A 19,279-nucleotide genomic window follows, 5' to 3' on the forward strand; every position below is an offset into this window, starting at 1 on the left:
CACCAATAGTAGTGTGCTCATGATGACAAGGTGTGGGTCCCTCCATGTTCTCAAGCACTTGTTTGCTAATTGTCATCACACTCACAGAAAATAGTGCCCTGGCACTCCATAGCAGAGGAATACTGCTATTTGGCCAGGAAAGAGCCCTTTTTGGCCAGGGAAGGAGGCACCTTCCCAGAGCCCTTTTTGGCCAGGGAAGGAGGCACCTGGATGGGGATACAAGCTACAAACACTTGATCTCTGAGACTGCTACATAGCAACATAGGCCAGTTCAGACCATTGGTCGGAGTCAGAATCAGGACCATTGGGCCATCAAGCTCAGTATTGTCTACACCAGGGATTCTCAGCATTGGTCCCCAGATGTCATTGGACTTCAACTCCCATAATCCCCAGCCCCAGTGGCCTTTGGTTGGGAATTATGGGAGTTGAAGTCCAATAACATCTGGGGACCCAACACTGAGAATCCCTGGTCTACACTAGTAATGTGCATGCCTCCGAACTGGTCCGGCTGGGCACGGGGGTGTGTAGCTTTAAGGGCGGGGGGGTAGTACTCCCTCCCCCGCCGCTCTTCCCCCTCCGGCACTGTGGTTTGTGCAAAAGTTTCTGGGGCAGCAGCGTTCCTCCTTGCTGCCCCTGGCGCATGCGTGTAGCGTATTTCAGCTCTAGCAGGCTAACGACGGGGCCAGGGGTGGCAGGGAGGAATGCTGCCACCCCAGAAACATTTGCACAAACCACAGTGCTGGAGGGGGAAGAGTGGCGGGGGGGTAAGTACTACCCCCGCCCTTAAAGCTACAACCCTCCTCCGTGCCGAGCCGCCGGACCGGCTCGGAGCCAGACCGGTTCGGAGGCTTCCAGAATGGCCTCCAAACTGGTTCGGGCACACCCCTAGTCTACACAGACTAGTAGCAGTTCTCCAAGGTTTCAGGCAGGAGTCTTTCCCAGCCCTACCTGGATTTTTCCAAGGCTTCTTCAAGACAGGGCTGAGAGACACTCCTGCCTGCAACCTTGGAGAAGCTGTTGCCAGTCTGTGTAGACAATACTGCCCTAGATGGACCAATGGTCTGACTCGGTATAAGGCACCTTGCAATGTTCCTATTGAACCTGAGACCTTTTATATGTGAAGGTGATGCTCTGACACTGAGCTGCCTCATTTTGTGAGTGGGTTCAGATAGCTGTTTCAGATCCCAGACCAACCATTATCTGCAGCTGCATGCAGAAAGGTCAGTCTGGCTTGCTGTGTCCCCATGACCATAACAGCACATATTTCAGCTTCCACACATATGCAAATAAATGGCAAAAAGGCCAAAGAAGAACCTTTCTTTCACACCTGGTGGGAGTGCCTCATGGCACAAACATTTTGGGAACTGATCCCTCAATGTGACCAAAGTATAAATTCAGCAAGTTTCAAAATTAGTCTTCCCATACCAGGAAACTATCTGCTACACCTGCCAAAATAACTCCTCTTCTGTTTATTCCTAGCAAAAATTTTGTGGGTGGGGAAAAATGGAAAAATTCTGCTCCTCTTATATACAGAAACTGAATGAATAAGTCCTGGGTTATCGTCATAATAAATAAATGTCAAGTATGAGCAAAGCAGCCAACACCCAGAGGAATCCACAGTCATTCCTTAATGCATATTTTGCTTTTCCCCACCCCCATATTCAATTCCCAAGAGAGAGAGAGAAGACCCTGTCAAGTACAATATTTCCTTACCTTTGAAAATTAAGATTTGTGAGATTGTCTGTTATATAGCTGTATAATATAGAACACAATTGGTAGGTAATTAAAAAAACCACAAATAATACTTTATACAAAAGGTCCATAGCTCAGTAGTGGACCACCAGTTTGCACACAGAAGATGCCAATCAGAAGACAAATATTGGGCTAGGTTGCCCCCAGCTGTTTTTGGACTACAACTCCCATAATCCCCAGCTACAGTGGCCAATTATGGGAGGATAATGGGAGTTGCAGGCCAACATCTGCAGGATGGCCAAAGTTGAGCAGCCTTGGGCTAGAGCTGGTCTGATTCAGAATGGTCTGATTCAATCAAAGGCAGCTTTACATGGTAATATTTTTAGTGCCCACATGTCTAAGTGCTAAATGTGAACTTAGAATACATATTTGCTGACTTTCACATGCTTTTATTTATGTTTTACTCCCCCGCCCCTGGTTATTCATCTGCCCTATAGTCTGCAAGCGATTCTGTAAAAAATAGAATGCCCCATCACCCAGCATGCACCCAACATAAATGCATGCTGGGAGGGGGGAACAGAGACAGAGCCTCACAGAGGGACATAGCTATAATTGAACAGTAGTGGGGAGGGGGACAAATGTCCCTGGATTTGTGAGGGAGAGGGGCCCCATCAGCTTTTATTTATTTATTTATTTATTTATTTATTTATTTATTTATTTATTTATATGCCGCCCTTCCGAAATGGCTCAGGGCAGTTTACAATTAAAACAGAAAACATTAAAAACAATTAAAACAGAGATACAAATATAAATACCAATTTAAAACAACTTAAAAACAATTAAACTATCAAAACAATTAAAACCCTGAAAACCAGGTATTAAAACAATTAAAACTGATTAAAAACCCTGAAAGGCCAGGCCAAACAGATAGGTTTTAAGGGCTCTCTTGAAGGACAGCAAAGAATCAAGATTATGAATTTCTGCTGGGAGTGCATTCCACAGTCCAGGAGCAGCTACAGAGAAGGCCCGCCTCTGAGTCGTCACCAAACGAACCGGTGAAGTTAAGTGATGGATTACAGCTAAGTGATGGATTCCCCCCCCCCGCCACCTCTCCAAAAAAGTCAGGGAGGGGCCCATTTTCACTGTTTGTCCCAGGGCCCGAGTAAACCTTACTACACCCCTGAGAGAGAGATTGGGCCTAAATTGTCTATATCCGCTTATGAAAACTTTTGGAGGAGTTGTACAAAAGCCACTGTGAAAACATATGTTCTGCATGCTGCTGCTATACAACAGGCACATTTGGAATTGCAAAACAAGCAGCAAATATCATAAAGCGATTATAGAAATGTATGTGTCACATTTAGAATGTCTTGTATAGTTCCAATCAACCTATAGCAAAGCATTTAGATTAAAGCTGGAGAAGTTACAGAGGAGCTATATTAAAATAGGATGCCATAAGAATGTTTGAGTAGCTGCATTAGTCTTCTGCGACCACATTTACAATATGAATTTATCTGTGCCTTTTCAAACTAATTGATTTTTAATACAGGATACATTTTTGTAGGTTCCAGCCTAATCATTCAGGAGCGTTTTCCTTCTGATGAAGGACTTTGACTACTTGAGGTTTTTATTATGTGGATGAGGATGTTGTTCATCGGATGTTTGCTTATTAACATAACCTCTTTTCGCTAGATGATTTACTGCAAGGCTTTTGCAGGTTGGTTGAATAACTGGGAGAGAAAGACACGTTGTACTAGGAGGAGGAACAGGCCGATTTAGTTCTCCTTTGAAACCCTCTGATGGTGTGCATCTTATGTTTTTATCGGATGCAGAGAACATCTTTGAGGCATTACATGTCAGGCTCAGAACAGATTGCTTGTGTTTGTGCACTTATGCTTCTAAAACATTGTTCTGAGAGTCACAGTGTTGTCCAGCAAAGTATGTGTATGCTTTTGGTTGCCTCGGGAAAGTAAAGTAAAAGCAGGAACAAGAACAAGAAGATTGAGGACAGTCAGGGCCGGACTGAGGGCACTGAGAGGGTGGTGGGATGTATGTGGGGAGGGCACCGAGTTTTGAGCAGAATAGTAGGTAATTAAGGTTGGGAGTTGGAGCGCAGGCGCGCCACGCAGCTGGGGCACACTGGGAATATGTTGCCCTGTGGGCCAGTCCGAGCCTGGGACCAATCCCCCAAACACCCAGCTTGTAATAAGCACATGGTTCCATACAAGCGCTGTTACTTGCATTTTTCCGTAATCTTTTTCCTCAATGGAGGAATATGCATATAGAAAAATGAAATTAGGTCTAACACAGGGGTGTAGCTATAATTGAGCAAATGGGTTCAAAAAACCCGGGTCACCCAGCTCCAACCCTCCCTATTTTCTTCATTATCTCCCTCATTCTGAGGGGCTGCCAGAGAGAGGGGTGAATACAGGCCCTCTCTCCCCTAGCTACACCCTTGGTCTAACTACAAAATGCACATTGATTTGGGGTGGGGGAGGAGATCAATGTGCAATATCTCATTTCCTCCTTTTGTTGCAAAAAAGTTTATCTGTAGTTTGTGTTCAAGTGTTTCCCCTTTACTCCCCCATAGAGGAAAAATCTTGCATCTCCATCTTTCCTATATCAGTCTGCAAATGAGTGTTATGTCTTCCACTTTACTTTGCTTCTGCTGCCCCAAAACAGGATTTCAGGCTTTCTCTGAAACTCTCCCCCTGCTCAATAAAGAGAATCACCACGTTAAAAGGTGCCTCTTTACAGGGGCGTAGCAAGGTTGTAATGGGCCCAGATACAAGATTTTAAAAAGGACCCCCCCCAAGCTCCGCTCATGAAGTAAAGAAACCTTAAATGAGGCTGAATAGTGGTAACAAAAAGCATAGTAAAAAATTTTTTATATATATATACATACACACACCTATGTGCCACAATAGAACATCATCCTAAATTATTTTTTTAAAGGTTTTGTAAATTGTGGACGATGCAAGTCATTTAATGGTACTAGAGAAAGACATGCTGTTCTGGTAGTTCCAGGTCTTCACACTCACATCAGTTTTGGATAATGAATACAACTGAAGGAAGCCCGGGCAGGTGTGCGGCTGGGGGAGTCAGTCATGTGACTTGCCTCTGGGGGCTCCCCCAAGGCAGTGGGCCCCCAGACAACTGTCTCCCCTTGCCCTATTATAGTGACGCCCCTGCCTCTTTACCAGGTTTAAAAGAGATGCCTTTAAACCTCCTGTGTGAACTGAGCCTAAGTCCTACACTCAGAGTTCTTTTGAAACTGACCATTTCAGTTTTGCCACTGAGGAAGTCAGATGCATTGAAGGTATTGACCAAAGACATATGAATTGTCTCGACAACAGATCCCAGCATGCAGGATTTTAGCTCCAAAAGTCATTCAGGGTTGCATATTTGGACTTTAGAAATCCTAAAAGAAAACGAAGATCTCAAATGTTGTGCAATGTTTCCATCTTATCTTCCAAAGCTATATTCAAAAGATTTTGATGGTGAAAAAATGCACCCAAAATGTTAAGCAATGAATCCTCTCGGAAAACTGGTCTTGGAAAGCTAGTCTTGTGGTAGCAAGCATGACCTGTCCCTTTAGCTAAGCAGGGTCCACCTCGGTTGCATATGAATTGGAGACTACATGTGAGCACTGTAAGATATTCCCTTTAGGGGCTGGAGCCACTCTGGGAAGAGCATCTAGGTTCCAAGTTTCCTCCCAGGCATCTCCAAGATAGAGCTGAGAGAGATTCCTGCCTGCAACCTTGGAGAAGCCGCTACCAGTCTGGGTAGACAATACTGAGCTAGATAGACCAAAGGTCTGACTCAGTATATGGCAGCTTCCTATGTAAAATGGTGAAAAGCTGTGAGGATGAAACTGTTAACAGGTCATTTAGGGAGTTCTTCAAAAGACATTGGTCACATTTACTGTTCTGCTGACAAGTATGGAACTCAGACCGAGCATGTTGTCAAGATGACTTTCTCTAAGGCCTGAATCAGGCCAGTTTGGGTATCTGAGCTGAATACTCCGAGTTGTTAGCCCAACTTATTTTGTAGTTAGCATCTTCTCTGTTTGCTATCCTGCTGTTGCTTCCTGCCACCTCCATGGTACTCCCTGTCTCTTATCATATCGCCACTGCTACACTTTTCTCTTTTATTACTACCATTATGTTTACAATACATGTGGTTTTAAAAGACTGCCACCATATATCTATTCTGTCTATCTTGTTGTTTAATGTCTATATGAAACCACTAGATGAAATAATATTTTTCTTCTATGTCCATCCCACCTTAAACTCACTATGCTGTTTTCCTCTTACCCTTTAATCTCCGCCACTTCCTTTTGTATCTCAACTGCTTGATCAAAGCCTTTCCAGTCCAAAGTCCCATATGAACACAATTCCTGAGATCCAACATCAATTCCATACCACTAGCATTGGCACTGAAGTTAATGGGACTTGCTTCATTTCTTTCAATGGTTCTTACTCATGACTAGTTTGGATGCTCCCCATCTCTCCCCTCCTGCCATAGACTCACTGGGTGGCCTTTGAGAAGTCATTGGAACAATCTCCGCTCCTCATCAATAAAATGAGAATAATAGCAACATAATCTATGGAGTTGAGGTGAGTGCGAATACAATTAAGTTTGTTTCTGAACTGACTGGAAGCTAAAAAAGATTGCATCTTGAGCAGCTGCAAACCTGGCCCTCTTTGTTTAGGCAGAATTGGCAGGAAGCATTCACTTAAAAAGCTTTTTTTGTTTATTGCTAGTTATATTTGGACTTAATCCATTGTTCACATTACAAACTGCCAGCAGTGTTACATCTGTTGGTGTAGAACCGAATTAAGAGGAAATTGTTTCATGGAACACAATAGAATCTGAGTCTAGAGTAAACAGACTGAAGGGGAATAATTTATTACCTTTCACATGACAGGTTGGCAGTTCACAAATTATTTCCATCTTGATAGTTGTGGGTACACACGAACTAACAGTCTATCTTTCCCCCTCAGAGAATCGGATTCAGGCATTTGGTAGCAGCCTGCCTTGAAAAACACTGCAGAACAGAAGCCTATAGTCCTTCCCCACACAGAACTCCACATTTTGCAATACAAACAATCAAAAAATAGCCAAAAATAACCAATGACCCAGAATCTACAGTTCCTGTGACACAGTAACATCATTGGCACAAGTTGCTCTCTCACACAGTTATGACTCTCTTACCTCAGCATAAAATAGACATATATTCACTCATTCAGTCAATCTTGTAACAGTAATCTAGAGGAGAAAATCCCAATGGATGACTTATAAGACTCTGGGTTGATAAGGCAGAGTTCAAAGAAATGGCTTTACTGAAACTCAGTTAATACTTCTCATAGGTCTATAAGTCTGATGCAGTCTACTCCAAGGAGATGTCTTAAAATGCTTCACCATAAGCCAGATCTGTTTCAGACGCTCTGCCTGCTTTAGTGGGGAAGTCCCAAACTCCCAAAGAGTTCAGGTGGGTAGCAACAGTGTCTCTATAACACTGTACCACATGGTGGCTACTATAAATAAATAAGACACCTGTGTGGGAATTACCACCACATGTCTGAATTAGTACATCTGGTGATTTGCAAAAGATTCTAAACAATTCAGCAGAGTATTGATCCTGCAAAATTTGCATTTCTATTGCACCTTTCTCCATTTCAATGTTTGTTTATTTATTTATTTATTTATTTATTTTATTATATTGTATTTATATCCTGCTCTTCCTCCAAGGAGCCCAGAGCAGTGTACTACATACTTGAGTTTCTCCTCACAACAACCCTGTGAAGTAGGTTAGGATGAGAGAGGAGTGACTGGCCCAGAGTCACCCAGCTAGTCTCATGGCTGAATGGGGGATTTGAACTCGGGTCTCCCCGGTCCTAGTCCAGCACTCTCACCACTGCACCACGCTGGCTCTATTGTAAATGTAAAGTGTGCCGCCAAGTCGATGTCGACTCCTGGCAACCACAAAGCCCTGTGGTTGTCTTTGGTAGAATACAGGAGGGGTTTGCCATTGCCATATATTGTGCATGACAGTAATTGTTTACTGAAATTCTATTTACAGGTATATGCATTCTGTAGGGCTCATGGCATTAACAGTACTGATTTTCTGTGGTGCATCAAAACTAGGAGAGGAAGCATTATATTGCAATGTGAAAAGATGGTAACAGAACCATCTTGCCAATATGAAATCAACGAGAAGGGGAAGGTTTTCCTTTCAGCTTTTCTGTTTTCTGGCCAAAAGACCCAAATGTACTGACCCAAACTCTGTAGATTTAAACTCACTGTTTTATCCTGATCGCTTCCAACAAGGAATCTTGGAGACTGATCTTCCCACCTTCTCAATGTTCTGAGCATGCCCGTTGGCCAGAATGTCAGAATGTCCGCCCACCCCCTCTGAGTCATAAATCAGTCCAAGTTGAGTCAATTGCAATGGCTCAATATTTGAAATGATTGGTTATAAATGTAATAAGCAGATGCATGATTATGAAAAAGCAAACTTCTAAGCAGATCTTAAAAGTAAAGATTTAAAAGTAAGACATTTAGTTAAAGCAACAAGAGATGTCAAGTTAAACCCTGAAAATACTGGCAGACTTATCCTTAAAAGGGCCGTTTCCAGCTACATTAACAATTAATACAAACTCATATTAACCTATAACTTTGACACAAATCTGGTTAGGATTGCATAGTTACTAAACGTGTAGCTGTTGATGTAATCACTGTGTGATCACTCATTTGGTGGCTTGGAAGTGACTGACCATTCCCTGGATTATTCCTTTTAGAAATAAAACCACTAGTTAATTATTCATTATGTTGAATATGAAATCATCTGGTCCCACCCACCAGTTTTGTGGGTTTGATCTCCTCTGGGAGCTGCCTCTATAACCATAACTATGGCAACCTTTAACCAAATTTTGAGATTAAAGCTGATTTATTTCCAATCATCCGGTCATCCATTATACAGGAAATGGATGTCTTTAGTGTGAGTTTCCATTTTGGCCTCACAGCTGCTGTTTCAGGAGGTAGATTCAGGTTTGGCCTAAAGTTCCCATAGCAAGCCTTGTATTATAGATGCAATTGCATCTGAAATAGCTGCTCTTAGCTTCTCTTTTGCTTGAGCTTTTTAAAAGAGTTCTGCAGGATCAAACCAAAGGTCTTTCAATAGTATTATGTTTCTCATGGGTAGTCAGATGCCTCTGAGAAGCACTATAGCTCAGTGGAAAAGCATTCGCTCTGCATGTAGAAGGTTTCAGGTTCAATCCTTGGCTTCCCCAGGTAGGGCTGGGGGAGACCCATCTGAAACTCTGGAAAGCTGCTGCCAGTCAGTGTAGACAATCCTGAGCTAGATGGACTAATGGTCTGATGAGGCAGTTTCTTACTGTATGTTCCTAATAGCCTTCCCTTGCTGCTGCTCCCCACCACACAGCAACTGGTAAAATACACTGTCTCCATTAATGGAAGGTCCACAAAGCCATCATGACTAGTAGCTAGCTAATATGTTAAGAGAGTATTATGAGCACCTTCCTTATGAGGCAAGGTTTGCAGCTTTTTAGTTTAGGGCGGGGGGGAAATGACTGCGGGGAGACATGATTGAGGTCTATAAAATCATGCATGGTGTAGAGAAAGTGGATAGAGAGAGATCCTTCTCCCTCTCACATCACACTAGAACCAGGGGTCATCCCATGAAATTGATTGCCAGGAAATTTAGGACCAACAAAAGGAAGTACTTTTTCACACAATGCATAATCAACTTGTGGATTTGGAGAGGTCTATCAACGGCTGCTAGTCGAAGGACTATAGGCTACCTCCAGCCTCAGAGGCAGGATGGCTCTGGACACCAGTTGCAGGGGAGTAACAGCAGGAGAGAGGGCATGCCCTCAACTCCTGCCTGTAGGCTTCCCAGCGGCATCTGGTGGGCCATGTGTGAAACAAGATGCTGGACTAGATGGGCCTTGGGCCTGATCCAGCAGGGCTGTTCTTAGGTTCTTAACCATATAATTTATTTTTTATATAATTGTGTTTTTCTGCAACCATGAATTGAGTTATTTTTCACTCACTCTGTATATAAGCCCCTTCCTCTTACAAACCCCTATCATTGGTGAAGATTTGTGACAATTTGCTTATACACAATTCAAGATGCTCATACTAAAATGGGTTTGGTGTGATGTAACTTGTTTTCTGTATTCTCTTGGCTAAGGTGGTTCAGCTGTTGTTGGCCTACACCCAGTGCTCTTTTTAGTTAGTTTCCTGTTTAACATTGGTTATTTAATTGTATGTTGAGAGTGCAGCATTCAGCCTTGAACTCTATGCCTGGTGACATTCAGGAGTTTGTGGAATTTTTTGTTCTCGTTTTAGAAAACTTGTTTTCTGAAAATATAAAGACTGGCTGGAGTTGCAATAATGCTGTTATTTTTGGGAAGGAAATGAACATTGGGAGGCGGGGAAGCAAGATTTAATGAAACACTGTTACGATATAAATTTGATCATATATACACAATATCAGGGTTCTCAGACTAGGGTCCCCAGATGTTCAATGACACTTCCTCATTCCCAACCACAATGGCCAAAGAGATGATGGGCATTGCAGTCCAACAAGTTGGAGAACTTTTTCAATATATCATATTGTATACTATACATAATCTAATATTATATGGTTACAACAATAAACTTATTACTATTATTATATTACTACTATTTTAGTTTTAATAGTTTAGTTTTAGTAGTTACTATTTTGTTGTGACAACACTTAATCAATCAATCAATTTTATATTACTACTATTATAACTTATTAGTTGGTTTTTATTAGATCTATGTCAAATATTGTCTAATTAAATGTTTGCTAGGTAAGTAGCACATTCAATGAGTACTCACAGAAACTTCTGCATTTCAATGCAATTTTTATTCTTTTTCTTTGCCCTCACTGCCCTTGTCCTCATTTGCCATCAGTGCCATTTAATTACATGGTTTTGGTGACCTTCCTGATTTTGAGTCGATCATATCATGTCAGAAATACATTTTGAAAGTCTCTGAAAAATTATAACCTGTGGATCACATCCAAAGTGATGCTGGTGCAACAGCTCTTTTCCTGTCTCCCACTCACTGCAGCCGCCCCCTGAAAGGCCATTCTTAAGGGTTGAGATACCTTCAGCAATGGTGTGGGATGTGGCACAGGGAGCTGCAATGGGAGAGGGGACTCCCCAGGATCCAGGTGTAGGCACATTCTGCAAGCAGAGCTCCACTTTAATTACAACCAATAGGAGTCTCTTTAATAATTTAATTGTGCTCTGTTGGTGGCAGGAAAAATGGAGGGAACACACAGGCCTAAAAACACAACTGCTCTTTCTTGATAAAATCAGGATGGGCAGAACAGCTCCACCCGACAGCTCCTGAAAATTACAGGAGCTGCAGAGGTCCAAAAAAAAGACAATTAAACCACACAGTGCCCCCATACCAGCATACATAACAAATTGGATGTGGATTATACCCTTAGATTTAATGGGGAGTGCTAGAATTTGTTTTGGCTATACAGCACAGTACCAAAACCTAAGCTGGGGTGGGGGGGTTTGGTTAATAGGGCTATAGTGTCCAAATCTGTTTTATAAAAAACAGTAGGCAAAAATACTGGCCTGCAATTAATAAACCATAATTATTTAATTTATTTAATTAATTTTTCTCTCTGTATAAACCGCCCTGGGCCATTTTTGGAAGGGTGGTACAGAAATCGAATACATCATCATCATCATCATCATCATCATCATCATCGAATAATAAAATGTCAGGAAAAGGCAGCCAAACAGACAGGGGACATTCCAAGTGCTAATCAGTACAGTCTTTTAGCAGACATAATGAATAATAATGTGTCTTTATTTGGGCAGAAATTCTAATTGATAACTAATTAGCTTATTGTTTGTGTTTCATTTAACTATTGTAGCAATGTTTCAAATTCTAATCTTCAGAATAGTTTAGTAGTTCCTTACTTTTGAAGGAAATAAACACATTATTATTATTATTATTATTATTATTATTATTATTATTATTATTTATTTTATTTTGCAGTGTGTTTGGGAGAATTAATGTGTTGACTTGCCATGCTTACTTGCAAGTAAACAGTTGGTTACTTGAATTTGTTCCCATGCACAAAAACTACTTCTATGATGCCTAGAAAATTAGAGGAAGACTGCTTTTAGAAAGTTAGAGGCTGTAACAGACAAAGCAGAGCGGGGTTCCTCCTTTCCTTCACACACTCCAGTACTTTCCTTTCAAGAATGTCTGACAGATTGGTCCCAATCCAACAAAGTCAGCTATGAATGACCAATGGAACCCCTGCTAACTGGACAAAGAGGTACCTTTTAAACATGGTGATTCTCTTTATTTAGCAGAGAGAGACTAACTGGCCCTATCCACCCCCAGCACAGTATCTCTAGTGACTGTTGCTGGTGTCTATCATGTTTCTTTTTAGCTTGTGAGCCCTTTGGGGAGACGGAGCTTGCTTGCTTGCTTGCTTGCTTGCTCTCTCTCTCTCTCTCTCTCTCTCTCTCTCTCAACTGTTTTGGAAACTTTTGTTGAAAGGGGGTATATATAAATATTTGTTTTTGTTAAATTGCAACAAGCTTAAATCCCATTGCTTTCAATGAGATTTAGTCATGGTTTTTACGGAATTGGCCATTGTCTGCTCCATCCTTTGGGTTGCCCATGCAAGTCTTCCGATGACTAAAATTACGATCTGAAAATACTCCATACACAGTTCCTTCTTTGTAGGTTGAGTCCCCAAACAGCCAGGCCAGATACTAGTCTGGTGGCTGTGGGTCACCTCCAGCCTCAGGCACAATGCCTTTCAATACCAGCAGCCAGTTTTGTTAACTTGCAAACTTCAGCTACAGAATGGTGATGATTTATCTAATTACTTTCAGAAGCAGTTTGGAGCAGTAGTCAGCAAGTTGTTTGGACCTAGATGTTTGATCAAATCCCATTTCTACCATAGATTCATTGTGTGGCCTTGGGGAATTCAACATTTCCTAGCCTCAATTCCCCACTAGTAAAATAGGAGCTTATGTTACAGAGCTTATGTCAGAGCAGAACATAAAGACTGTAATGCACTTTGCAAGCTAAAGGTATAATGTGATTAGGAATAACTAGCAGTATTGTTGTCATCTTATTCAGAAGTGCTGAAGCTTAATTGATAACATGTCTATAAAAGTACTAGTCAGAATATGCTACAGAAGTTGTAACCATTATGGTGACACAGAGTTTGTAAATGTTGTCTTAGTTAGTGTGGAGTTACAGGACCCTGGTTTTCAATTCTTCTTGTATACAAAAGAATTGACAAGAGATGAGAATGCCGTGTGTCACTCTCTTGCTCCTAATGGCTGTTTCTTAATGTTGGAACTTTGAAGAATAAGTAAACACATTTCTCTTCCTCTCCATCTAAGACTCCTGTACTTGCCCCAGACCTGTCACTTCCTACCCTCTGATGTACTAAACAATGAACGCATCCTTCTACAGAGAAAACATATTGTTCAAACTTTGTGCATTTATGTGAACCAAGGGACTTACTTCAAATAAGCTTTTTCTATAAAGCTAGATCTAGAGATGCCACAAGGAGACTCAGTTGTTTGAATGTCCAGAGTTCTTCAGTGGATCTGCACTGCTGTGTGAATGTGCCCATCATGCTATAATATGAACTTCATCTTTGCTAAAAAGGTTGAGAGGGACAGGGATGGATTTGTAAGCTCATAAATCAAACCGTTATAGGCAGTAGCATAGCAAGAGGAAAGTGGGCCTGTGTTCACATAGGTAGGCCTTCCCCCATGGAGTCAGCAGACCAGCCCCTCCTGTCACATTAGTGGCTCACCACTAGGGGTGTGTACAAAACTGGTTTGCCCGGTTTGGGTCCAAGCTGGACCAGGTTCGGGGTTGTGCCCCTGAACTAGAACCCTGGCTTGGCTTGAATTTGAGCTGATTCGGGCTTCTAAATGGGTTTTTTAATATTAAACTTACCACCATGTCTGGTGGCTTCCAGGGGTGCTGCGGCAAACAGTTGCTCCTCCCCCCTGCTGGCCTCCACCCCGGGTCTTCTATGGGCTGGTGTGGCCAATTTTCAGGCTGTTTAGACCCTGAGGTGGCGGCGGACATTTTGGAGGCCACCGCGCCTGCACCCTGGCTATTTGCGTGTGTTTGCGTAGGGGTTAACCATTGCTTCCTCCTTTCAGCATCTTCCTATATTGCTGCTGCCCCCGATATAGGTGTTTCCCATAATCTGGGAAACATACTAGCTGGGATTTGAACTGGCAAATCAAGTAATTTCCCCACTGCACCATTAGGTGGCTATATTTAAGAAGTACTTGGGTACATTTGTTCAACCAGCTGTGAACTCAACTAGCAGGCTCATTTCTTTCCTTTCTTCATCTTTTGCCAAACTGGGCCACATTTGCCTTGCAGAAGAGGACAGATGCAAAATGGGTGTTAAGCAGCTCTACCTTTTCTCTACCAGCTGTGCTCCATCTTCTCCAAGCAATAGACTTCTAGCTTCCTTGAATTTCTTCTTGTTTCAAACATATCTGAAGAAACCTTTGTGGTGTTCTTGGCAACGTTTGCTTTCATGACACGAACACTATGGGCTTGGGTCATTATTTTGTACTCTTCCTTAGATATATGCCCTTCCTTGCATTTTCTGCAAGTATTCTTTTTACTCTTAGTTGTTCGGAGTGTTCTCTGTGCATCCACACTGGTTTCTTGTAATATATACATTTGGGGTGGCGGAGTTTCTTGCAATTGTGCCTTTAGTATCTCGCTTTTCAGAATCTCCTACCCCAGCTCCCTTTAGGATCTGTAGCCATGCGATCTTACCTACTTTTTCACTTAGCTCATTTAAATCAGCTCCTTTGAAATCCAGGGTATGTGTCAGATTTCCTGCAGTTACCCTCCCCCCCTTGATATCATTAGTTCCAAGATGGCATGGTCACTTCCCCCCAAATCTCCCCCTACATCCAATTCATTAATCAATTATGCAGGGGCCCAAACAATTTGGTCTAGTTTTTTTGTTTGACCCCAACAAGTAGGAGTGTGTACGAATGCTTTGTGATAACCAGTATGCCTCGAACCAGGGCCAATTAGGAGGTTCAATTGCAGACCAACCCTGGGGGGGGGGGCAATTCGGTCTGTGAGTGGGCAAACCAGTTTAGCACAGTAAGGGGCAGCAGGGTGGGGGTGGCAAGAGAGGTAATAAGCTGCTTACCTGCTATAGCAGATGACAAGCCTTTGTCTCAGAGCAAGCCCATGCAAGGAGAAGAAAATTGCTGAATCATCCCCTCTATGCTTTCTGAGCAAAGGCTTCTCCCAAAACTTTCCAATAATCTTGGTAGGATGCAGGCTGGCACCATCACCCAATTATCAACCGAGTTAACCCGCCCCCCCCCCCCCCACTCTGCGCTTGGGTGGAAATCCCGGGGAAACTCTCCTTTTCTCTATTGGAAAAGTATACAAAAACCTTTCCATGTGCAAGCTTGCACGTGGTGAGAAAACTAACAGCTGCCGAGCTCCTGAGCTCCTGTGTGAACCAGAGTGAGGCCCCCTTCCAGCCCCCTTTCTTTTGAGGCAAAAATTCACTTAGAGAGACTTTTAAAATGCAAAGAATAAACAGAAAAAAAATGCTTTGTTCAAAATACTACAGACAATTTCCATCTGAGGCTCTCCGCTTTTAGTTATAGTAATGCGTCTGTCTCATATATCAGTTTCACCTTTTAATTTGCATTACTGAAATTAATGGACTTTTGCACGATATTCTAATTTTCCGAGTTTCACCTGTATATACATAATCCAGTAGGTGGTGGCAGTTATCAGTTAACTGCCAATAGTTTGCTGTGGGTTTAGTGACAGTGGTATGGTCAAGAGCCCCCATTTAAATTCTGCCTGAAGGTTATGATTAAGGACCCCTCAGCTCTGTGACAGTTATGTATTGCTTATTTCTAATTTTAACTTTAACTGTGTATACTTGAAATAAGTAAGGAGATACTTATTGTTAGGGGTCGGAACTCAGAAGATAATTTGATCTGCCCATTCTGGATTGGGTCACACTTCCCCACAAGGAACAGGTGTGCAGTTTGGGAGTGCTTCTGGATCTACAACTCTCTGTGGTATCCCAGGTTGAGGCAGTGGCCAGAGGTGCTTTCTATCAGCTTCGGCTGATACGCCAACTGCATCCATTTCTTGAGATAAGCAACCTCAGAATGGTGGTACATCTGCTGGTCACCTCCAGACTTGATACACTCTATGTGGGGCTGCCTTTGTATGTAGTATGGAAACTGCCATTGGTACAAAATGCGACAGCCAGCTTGGTCCCCAGGTCATTTCGAAGAGACCATATTACTCCTATTGAAAAATTGAAAAAGCTACACTGGCTACCAATATGTTTCTGAGAAAAATACAAGTTGCTGGTTATAACCTATAAAGCCCTAAACAGCTTAGTCCCTGGGTATTTAAGGGAATGTCTTCTTCGCTATAAGCCCCATTGCGATCGTCTGGAGAGGTCCGTCTGCGGCTATAACCAGTTTGTCTGGTGGCTACGTGGGGACGGGCCTTCTCTGTTGCTGCCCTGAGACTCTGGAATGCACTCCCTGCCAAGATGAGATCTTCCCTATCTCTGACAACTTTAAAAAAAAATCTTTAAATACCTACCTTTTTACCCAAGCTTTTTAATTTAATTGTGGTTTTAAACTGTTGTAAGGTTTTTATTTCTCTGTGTTAACTTTTTATCTTGTTGTGAGCTGCCTAAAGACAGAACTATGGGGCGGCATAAAACATTGATAAATAAATCAAAAGAAAACTATAACTTGCTGTAGAGAAATAGAATTGCATTTGGTTATGAAAATTATTCTAGGGAAAATTATTATAGGGTAGATTTCATCTTCTGTTTTCTTTTTTGACCCCCTGCAGGTTTTTATAAAGAGTGATGTTTGTATGAAGAACATATAGAAATAATGAAATGGCAGAAGATTAAAATTTATGCCTGCCTTGCTAGGACGTGTATGGCCACTGAATGCAGAAGATGGAGATTCTTTCAGACAATGATACTGTGAATTGCACCATTAATCACAACATACATCAGACGTTATCACCGGTGATATACATACTTGTCTTTGTAGTAGGACTTCCAGCCAACTGCCTCTCACTGTACTATGGATATCTGCAAGTTAAAGTCAAGAATGAACTGGGAATATACCTTTGCAATTTGACCATAGCAGACCTGTTATACATATTTTCCCTGCCCTTTTGGCTCCAGTATGTTTTACAGCATGACAACTGGACATATAATGAACTCCTGTGCAAAATCTGTGGCTTTCTCCTGTATGAAAATATTTACATCAGTGTGGGTTTCCTCTGCTGTATCTCGATTGACCGTTACTTAGCTGTGGTGCACCCTTTTCACTTCCATCAGTGTCGCACAATGAAGGCTGCTATGGTGGTGAGCATTGTCATCTGGACCAAGGAAATTCTGACATGCTGCTTTGCTTTTACACATGGTGAATTCAGCAGAGACTTGGAGAGCCATGTGGTGTGCTTTGAGCACTATCCCATCGAAAATTGGGAGAACAACATCAATTATTATCGTTTCATTGCTGGATTCCTATTCCCATTTTCTCTGCTTTTTTTTTCGTACTATGGCATATTGCGGGTAGTCCGCAAAAGCCACGGTACACAGAAGAAGAAAAAGATTCAAATCAAACGTCTGGTTTCTAGCACAATTATTATTTTCTTGGTGTGCTTTGGGCCATACCATGTACTGTTATTGATCCGCAGCATCTTTGAGAACAGCTGTGAATTTGCTGCCAGAATCTTTAACGTCTATCATATTTCTCTCTTGTTGACCACTTTTAACTGTGTTGCAGACCCAGTATTGTATTGCTTTTCCAGTGAGAACACCTACCAGGACTTTGCCAAAATAGGGGACACCTGTTTGAAGTGTCTAAGATGTGTACAGATAGAAACCAAGGAATCTTATCAGCTGAATACTCCAGAAAGTGTAAGAAAAAAGAGAACACGATTTGAGCTGAACCCAGAGTTAAATAAACTAAATGCTGTTATTGAAATGGAGGAATCATCAGCCAATACTTTTCCAAAAGGAAGAGTGATCTAAAATTTCCATTCATGTGTTTGCTTGCTTCTCTTTTTTGGGTAAAAATGTATGGGAATTATTGTACCCTGTAAAACAGTTGATAGTTTAAAAATGTGATCAACTGATACCATTCTTTCCACATGGGGAATTCCTTAGTTCCTTTAAAACCATAAAGCGCTTTTACCACAATGTAGCATAATTATATACAACAGGCTATTTACATTTCATTATACATCCTGTGCATATTGCTGACTCCATATAGCCCTACTCACGGAAAATCTGCTATTCTGTCTAATTACAGGACTTGTAGAAATAAACATATTAATGTTCTGGATTTGTTAAGTAAACTGGAAGCAGTGAGTACTTGACAGATGACCAAAGAATTACATTTTGTGTTCTTATTTTTTAGAAGTTGAATGCAAACACTATTAAAAGCATAGATGTGTATATGGTGTGCCTTTCATTTTAAAGCCCTTCAATCTTATTTCATAAATGAGTTGAAATCAGAGTACTTTGATCTGATTAGTACCATTCATTAATTATAAAGGAATACTTGAGAGAATTCACAACAAAACTTGACTCAATAGAAATCCTTTGGTTTATCTACTGTTTGTGGCACGTAAGAACAGAAAAACAAGCCATAGACTTGTTTGTAAATTTTAATTCAAACTGAAGTGCTACAGCTGCAAATCCAAACTCTTAAACCATGCTTAGACAGTGATTATTGTGGATTTAAGAGAGTGAGTGGTGAATAGTAAGATCTAGTAAAGAATTTAACTGGCAATTAAAATGAAGGTGGGAGAACCTGGCTTGTCCCTTGTGCTGCCTCAGGTCCTGTTCTCCTTCACAGTCTTGGGGCTTAACCCAGACTGGTTTTTTGTGCTGGTGAGTGTTTCAGCTCTCCAGAGATATTTCACTCTCTGTCAGTGATTTCTTAGCTCTTTTTAGCAGCAGTACTGAATCTCTCAGTCTGTGCTAGCAATCCCTTCCCTTGGATTCTTCAGCTCTGCAATCCTTCTGGTGCTGTAATTCACTGCACTCCTCTGGCTCTGCACACTTTAGACCGACCAAAAACAGCTCTTCAGCTGAACTTCCTTTTCAACACTAAAACTCTGCTGAAGCCTGAGTCCTTATATATTCTTCTTCCCTCAACATTTTTTAAACAAATCAATCAGAATAATTTAAATTTCCTCTATTTTTAGAACCATGACCAATAAAATCAAACCTCCCTTTCCCTCCAAAATCAAACCAGTACATTTCATCATCCTCAAAAATGTAACTGCTGAGCAGAAGCCATAAATTTTTGACCCTGTCAGCTTTATTAATACAGAGACTAGCAAGGAAATATACATCAATCTTATTTACAAAAAGAAGTGTAGGCCTTGTTCCTTCACACATACAAATGAATTATTGTCATTGACAACTGTGCTCCAATTGGCTGAAGGTGGGGGGAGA

At 41.6% G+C, this 19,279-nt stretch overlaps 1 protein-coding gene across 2 annotated transcripts in view; it reads left to right on the forward strand.

Moving 5' to 3' along the window:
• Positions 1–19,279, forward strand: part of GPR68 (G protein-coupled receptor 68) — a 28,056-nt gene that overhangs the window by 6,844 nt on the left and 1,933 nt on the right. The window contains exon 2 of one of the 2 annotated variants that reach the window (XM_053283594.1): positions 16,645–17,731. In XM_053283594.1, the coding sequence (XP_053139569.1) occupies positions 16,748–17,731 (984 nt within the window). In that variant the 5' untranslated portion in view covers positions 16,645–16,747. Of the gene's footprint in view, positions 1–16,644; positions 18,272–19,279 lie in introns of those variants that run through there. The other variant, XM_053283593.1, reaches the window with a different exon arrangement.

This window comes from Hemicordylus capensis, chromosome 1, assembly GCF_027244095.1.
Source record: "Hemicordylus capensis ecotype Gifberg chromosome 1, rHemCap1.1.pri, whole genome shotgun sequence".
Taxonomy (NCBI): Eukaryota; Metazoa; Chordata; class Lepidosauria; order Squamata; family Cordylidae; genus Hemicordylus; species Hemicordylus capensis.